This window comes from Egretta garzetta, unplaced genomic scaffold (genome assembly GCF_000687185.1).
Source record: "Egretta garzetta isolate BGI_Z169 unplaced genomic scaffold, ASM68718v1 scaffold430, whole genome shotgun sequence".
Taxonomy (NCBI): Eukaryota; Metazoa; Chordata; class Aves; order Pelecaniformes; family Ardeidae; genus Egretta; species Egretta garzetta.
This window is the reverse complement of record NW_009258267.1, coordinates 931,965-939,244: the sequence shown is the minus strand read 5'-3', so window position 1 is coordinate 939,244 and position 7,280 is coordinate 931,965. Positions and strand designations below refer to the sequence as shown.

The 7,280-nt window shown below is 42.5% G+C and overlaps 1 protein-coding gene across 1 annotated transcript; it reads right to left on the bottom strand.

The window, feature by feature from the left end:
* Positions 1–2,032: 2,032 nt before the first annotated feature.
* Positions 2,033–4,962, bottom strand: CGA (glycoprotein hormones, alpha polypeptide). Its single transcript, XM_035888579.1, has 3 exons — positions 4,863–4,962; positions 3,591–3,775; positions 2,033–2,110 (listed from the first exon to the last, which is right to left on the bottom strand). The coding sequence occupies exons 1-3, from the start codon at positions 4,960–4,962 to the stop codon at positions 2,033–2,035; spliced, it is 363 nt and encodes a 120-aa protein (XP_035744472.1).
* Between the last annotated feature and the right edge of the window lie 2,318 nt (positions 4,963–7,280).

Genomic DNA, 7,280 nt, shown 5'->3' with positions numbered 1-7,280 from the left:
ACAAAGCTGGTGAGGGGTCCGGAGCACAAGTCTTATGAGGAACGGCTGAGGGAACTGGGGTTGTTTAGCCTGGAGAAGAGGAGGCTGAGGGGAGACCTTATCAATCTCTACAACTGCCTGAAAGGAGGCTGTAGTGAGGTGGGTGTTGGTCTCTTCTGCCAAGTAACAAGTGGTAGGAGAAGAGGAAATGGCCTGTAGTTGCGCCAAGGGAGGTTTAGATTGGATATTAGGGAATATTTCTTCACTGGAAGGGTTGTCAAGCATTGGAACGGGCTACCCAGGGAAGTGGTGGAGTCCCCATCCCTGTAGGTATTTAAAGATGAGTAGACATGGTGCTTAGGGACATGGTTTAGTGGTGGATTTGGCAGTGTTAGGTTAATGGCTGGACTTGATCTTAAACGTTTTTTCCAACCTAAAATATTCTATGATTCTATGAATGGTGAAGCAACAAGATCAGTCTCCTTGGGAGATTCTGGAATAACCACTGGAGGTTTTCTTCAAGAGCAAGTCAGGCAAAACATCTCCCAGGAATGGCACAGTGCAGCTGATTCTTCATTAGGACATGGGACTGGACCAGACCAGTGGTTCCCTGGTGAGAGAGACTGAATCTCTCAGGCATGAAGATGAGGCTACTAAGGTTTACTGGACATATACTGAATAATGCTTCTCTAAGAACCTAATCTTCCCTATCTATGAGAAGTCTTGTCTTCTCCACAAAGCCCCATGTTTGTATTCTTAGAAGATAGCACTAAATTTGCACTCCAATAGACAGAAGAGTGGATGAATAGTGGATTTAAACCATCATTAGATCCTGCTGGTCTTGGGCTGCTCAAGTGCCCCATCACAGTTTAGCCCTGGAGGCCTGTCTGAACTGCTTGAGTCATTTGCCATGGCCATGCCTCATGACAGACCAGCCACCCTCACAGCCTGACCTCAGGCAACCTTCCCTGTCCCCATTAGAAGCTCTTACTGCTACCTTCACAGCATTTGCTGCAGGGAAATCCTCCACAAATATACCTGAGGCTTTTTGCGACAGCGCATTTAAACCCTTGCAGCCAGAGACCATAGCAAGGCTGACCTCACCCCAGACATTTGGATGAAGAGCAAGGGAATTCCTTCAGTTCCCATGAGCGGGCTCCAGACCTGAAAGCAGCTCCTCCAGAGAGCCCTATCCAATCCACTACAACTGAACTCTAAAATCGCAGTTTATGATATTAAGGTCATGTTTTCCAAATACATACTTTGTGGTCCACTTCCCACCTAACATATTCCCTACCCATTTGTGTAGCTGGGTCCAGCACATTGCATTTGGGAATTACTAAAGCCCTATACCATGCTGCTCAGGCATACCTTAAATAGCTAATACTGTTGTAGCACTCTTCTATTCTACCATTGCTACACCAGACTGTACAATTCTTTATAATGTCTGATTCTGCATCCATTTATCTCTCTACATGAGAGGAAATTAAGTTTAAAGAAAAATAAGGACAGAGCACTGCGCATAGATGATACCATTAAACTTTCTGCCCACAAGGTAAAGAAAAAACAGAAGAGACACGGGAGAAATGAAATGTTGAGTCTTCAAAAAAATCTAATCACTAAATGAATAAGGGGAAATTATTGCTTCTTTTTCTATCCACTTTCCCATCCCTCCCTTCCTCCTTCCCTCCCTCTCCCGCAAAAAACCCCATAAATCTAGAAATTAACTGCAGCAGAATAATTTTTTGTTTTAAGCTATTAAATCATTGTTTTTCCTCAAGAAACATTGATGATCTAACTGACAGTTTATTTTAAAAATAGATCAAGCCTTCGGTTGTCATGCAAGTGCTGTATTTTATCCCTAATGGAAATAATTAAACTTACTTAAATGCAGGAAGAAGCAAAGAGGAAATAAAACAGCCATCCATCTTATTCAAAAGTCTACCCAGTGTCTTGACCAGGAAACATAAGATTTTACACAGCAGTGCTATAAAAGCTGAAAAACAAATATTCCATTCACCGTTGTCCTTGATCCTTAACAAAGGGACAGGCTTTAGGATTTATGATAGTAGCAGGTACTGCAGTGACAGTCTGTGTGGTTCTCTATCTTCACATTGTCCTTAAGGGTAATCTTAAAAAAAGAAAACACACACACATAACAAACCATTAGGATTAGCTAGACAGTAAAAACAGCATTCTCAAGCACAAGATGTCTGAAGCCTTTTTCTTAACCACAAGGTACACAGGCTTTTTGGGGCACGTGTGCTAGAACAGCCTCTGAATGCCAACCTGTGAAGTTGCATCATCAGTGGCTTTCAGAGCTGTAAAGAGAAAGTTTTCAATAGTGACATAGTTTGGTGTCCTTAATTTGGCACTTCTTAACATGCTTCATTTTCAGAAAGTGTAAAGAAACCAATCTATGAAAAATCAGGAAGCGTCTTTAGAATTTTTCACCTGGGGATTATAAAAACGGAGACCACAAACATGATGAGTCATTTTTATTTTTAATCTCAGCCAAATCCTAGTTGCTGCCTCAGGGCAAGTATAATGTCAGTGGTCTAGAAAAAGATCTATGCTCTACTCAGATGAAGAGCCAGGACTCAGCCAGGCTTAGCTGTAGGTGTCTGTAGGTAAGTCAGGTATCTGGGCTCTCATCACAGCCAGTGGAGACCCAGCGCTCTGTTCAGCAGTGCACACGGAGCAATCAGCTGCCATTTGGGATGTCAGAGGGAATCCCACCAAGCCTCCAGGTGCCACTCCAGAGGGTCTTTTATGGGTCCTCTGTCTGCCAGCCATACACAGATGTCTTGAGTACCCCAGGGTATTTCAGATACCCAATCTGTGAGTGAGTAACTGAACTGAGCCTCTAGTCAACACACTTAATGAGCCTGATTGAGATCACCACAGGATAGGCACCCTAGCTTGTTTCAACTAGTTCACCATTTATTCAATAAAATATAAAGTTTCTTCACCTGGAGCTGAATCACTCCCAAAACAATCAGCTTTAGCAGAATCTCTCTTTAAGAGAATCTTCCAGAGGAGAGTGTTAAATGCTCAAAGTAGTTGCATGCATTTACAGTTCCCTCTTGGTTATGCTATTAAAAGTAAACACAACCTCAATTAATCTAATGAGCGCAGACGGTTTTGGTCCCTCATTCCCATACATGTAATTGATAGTATTGACCAACCACCTTCCCAGAGAACTCCTGCCTATGCAGGAAAGATGCAAGGAAAATGATTAATTAAAATCAAATACACACTGCATAGCATTTAAGGGGAGGGTGAATACCCAGGGGAGCTAAAAACAACGGGGACAGCAAGTCCACCACCAGAACTTCAGGTGTCACAAGTCAAAGTAGTTTCACTGAAGGCAGTGACGCTGCATCAATTTCCGCATCCCAGCTGAATATGAGACTCGGTACTGGTTGACATTTTAATTTCCTCTTCAGAAAAAAGAAAGAACCCAAGAGCAAAGGATATAAATGCCAAGGATGCTTCCCTCAAATAGTTCTCCAGGTTCCTCCAGCAAAAACACATTCTTTTCTATTCACTGGTTCAGCTAACCATTGCATCCTAAAACACGTTTAAACGGGTCTCATTCACAGCCTCACCTTGGTAAAAGCCTTTGCTACGCAGCACGTTGCTTCTGATGTAATGTTCTTTGGAACGAGCATGGTCTTCTTGGACCTCATCGGGGTGGGATAGGCCCGGGAGAAACAGCACCCAGTGCATTGGTAAATGGGTGCTCCTGGCTTGGAAAAGAATCTGTTCTCCCCTAGCTTGCACTCTGGACAACCTGCCATAAAAATATAAGGAAGAGACTTTTACTTGGTCTCCAGCTGTATTTTCATTTTCATAAAGAAAGGAAAAGTGCAGGCAGTAAGAGGAAGCACCAGCCGCATTTTGCTGCTTGACGTCTGTAGAACAGAAAAGCAAAGCTCTCCTCTTTAGGGCCCTTCAACTCTGCAATGTGCACCGTCTGTAAAACTAGAGTGTGGCTTTCTGGGTTAGGCACAAGCATCACTGTGTCTTTTCTGGTTTTCCAACTTAATTTAGTTGACAGTTGTGGAGGGTTTTTTTGTATGTCTACTACACTAGCTTCCTCCTAGAAAATTTCCTACTAGCTACAGAGAGTTAAATAGCACCAGCAGGATTTGCAGTGCTTCTTAAACATTGCCTGTTTTCAGGCAAGACTCTGTTATCAAGAATTTTAAAAATTCCCGGTCATCCCAAGATTTTTCTAGCTCACTTTTTTTTTATCTCACTTTTTTCTATATTCAATTCAAGGCTGAATAAAAAAACCCAAAACAACGCAACCTCCAGAACACCCCTAAAATCTTCCTAATATGCCCTTTCACAGAATGCTACACCACCAACATCCCATATTCTGGGATCTATATAGGAAAAATATTCTGCATATTATAAAAAGAAGCTATGATTCTGCTGTTCCTGATATTACATTGCCATTTAGATCTCAGGCATAGAAACCAGAACATTTCTATCTGGTAATGTTTCAAGGATTAAGATCACCCACATCAACATAGAATAGAATCATAGAATCATAGAATCGTTTAGGTTGGAAAAGACCTTTAAGATCATTAAGTCCAACCGTTAACCTAACCCTGCCATCCCACCACTAAACCATGTCCCTAAGCAGGGCACAGTCATCTGGGAGACTCTTGACCTGGAGAAATCAAGTTTAGAGAAGAAATAAGGAGTATACTCAGTGCAAAATTATCTTGATTTATTATACTTTCATATCTCAGTGTCAACAAATGCAACTGAATGATAAGATTTATGACCACATTTATAAAACATGTGAAAGTTTAATTAATACTCTTTATGGACAACTGCCCTATTTCTGAATGCTGAAAGCAGCTTACCCTGCATGAGAAACTCTCCGTCTGGGAAAGCATGAAGAAGATGCAGAAATACAGACAAAATGGTCAAAGTGACGGCTGCATACTTCCCGTAGCAACCCATGATCTTTCTGGAAATACAAATAAATACATTTTTAAGGGACTGTTTCACATTGGTACAGTACCAGCATCTAGGCTACGCACTGATACAGCATTCAGTGCAAGTAACAGAGGCAATTTAGAACCAGGATCAGAAACTGAAAATGTAGTGTACTGATGTGCATTTTATAGGCTCAGAAAATTGACTTCATCACCATAACAAAATTGTTTCTTTCTTTCTGGCCTTAACATTTTTTTTTCTGAATATTAACATAATCCACAGCACATAAACTTCAAATGTCATAACTGCCTATTATTTATGGTAGACTGGATAAAGCCAGCAAATGCTTATGGAGAGGATGAAAGAATCTGCCCTGAAAAGGGCCATGAAAAGACTAATTTCAGGGGAAATAATTTTGCATTAGGACATAATTTCCCAAACCAAGAGTCAGATTATTTGTCCACACACTGACCTCTTCAATGCCAAAGTCCCCATAAACAGATTTTCACAGTCCTGTTCCTTAGTGGGCGACAGCTGCTCCAACCAATGTATTTAGACAGGCACCATATGTGCTCCAGAGCACCCGAGGAGACACGGTGCAAGAGAGAACAAGCTCAGGAGGGTTTGAAACAGCCCTGGGGCCACCGACATCGCACCGAGGCCTCATCAGGGCAGCTCAGGGTCAGGGTGGTCCCAGGGAGTTCAGCATCACTGCAACCTTCTGGACCAAGATTTTTTTTAGGCTTCATTTTACTGATGCAGCAAATTGACTTTGGGGTTCTGGTATAAACACAGCCCAGTCGGCTTGAACTTTTCAAAATTTTCTCAGTAGATAGATTTTGTGAAAGAAGGCTACATGCAGCACTGCACATCTGTCCTTCTACTGCTAGCGCATGAGATGAAGTGGCCATAAATAGCATATTGCATGTTCTCTGGGTAATTCAACAGAAATGCTGTTGAGTGGCTATATTTGATCTAGATCAAATCTATACCACAGGGTAATGCGTATCTCTGATATGAAGAACTGGGGGAAACCATAACATTAAAGATGCAGAATAGGTAAGTTTCGACTGTATGAATATCATCCCAAATTCTCTCTTTGATTTTTTTTTAAAAATAATTACTTTTTTTCATTATAATTCACAATAAGATTTCGTGGAGTGGGGGGCGGGCGGGGAGAACACACACACGAAACCTCACTTCTCTCCATACCCAGGCATCAGATGTAGTAAGTAAGGGCCACATGCAGATCGGCAGGATGCTTGTTGATAATTACCAGAGGACCTTTAAAATTATTCTGAAGCATTTTGTACCAGCCTGGTCAGAGACAAAAAAATGGTCATAAACTGGTCTAAGAAACTGGTGTTTCTTTTGAGCTAGAGAACTCCTACATGCCTGTGTCATGGCCTGGGAGGCCTTCCCTTACTGGAAAGTCAGGCAGGATCTGAATTAGGTTAAAGATGCCACACGCGTTTTCAGATCTTCATGTTATAAATACCAGGTCAACTAACACTACTTTTAAAAATTTTGGATTCATCTGAGCTATGAAGACATAAAACAAAATACTGAACTCACTTCTGCTCTTGTCAGTATTAAATTGTAACATTTTAGGCATGAAGTTTGTAACCTTCCTTCTCAAGGACTAAGGCTCTGTATTGTACTGACAATTTCATTGTGCTCAGTCAAAGAGCGTTTTGGCCCAGTCTCTCCCTCAGAAAACAGAATCTCCCCCTTAAAAACTATTTTTTTTCCAGAGCACAGACCTGAGCACTTTGAAATGAACAGGAATTATTTATATCCCATGATAAAGTAATTGGGTCCATGGAGAAAAGAGCCATATAAAGGATGCTAAGTATTAAATTCCCGAACCGGGGCAGCCTGTGCAGGTGACAGAGACAGCAGCAGTCCTTCATCCAGCCTGGCTGGCTGGGAAAAGCCTTGCTTCAGAGGATTGAGTTTCAGGGTCTTTTCATTGCTGAGGCATAGAGCACACTTCAAAAGGGGGACTTTCCCTGCCCTTGCAGGTTATCCTGTGAGGGATTCTGGGCTGAGCACTGCTCACCTTCACCCTGACAGAGGTGGTCCTTGGCTGTGGCTGTGCAGTGGTGCCTGGTTCACCCTGTCCAGCCCCGGTTGTTCCTGACCCCAGGCAGCATTCCAAGCCCACAGCTCCTAATCACCAAACTCTTTACCTGCCTTCTCAGAAATGTTATCTGATCACCAAGATCTCTCCACCTCTGCAGTCACCCCCCCAGGCCGTGCCTGGAGCTAACCTACAGCTTGGCTGGGCTGTGGCTGAGCTGCAGGGCTGAGGGCATATCCAGACTCTTGTAGCTGGGTCT

What these genes read in the sequence shown, in the direction of transcription:
- CGA (XM_035888579.1), bottom strand. Translation starts at nt 4,962, where the DNA reads ATGGGTTGCTACGGGAAGTATGCAGCCGTCACTTTGACCATTTTGTCT. An exon ending in CGGAGAGTTTCTCATGCAGG is followed by an intron (nt 3,776 to 4,862) that starts GTAAGCTGCTTT and finishes TTTTTATGGCAG; the next exon opens with GTTGTCCAGAGTGCAAGCTA. An exon ending in TAGCAAAGGCTTTTACCAAG is followed by an intron (nt 2,111 to 3,590) that starts GTGAGGCTGTGA and finishes TCTTTTTTTAAG; the next exon opens with ATTACCCTTAAGGACAATGT.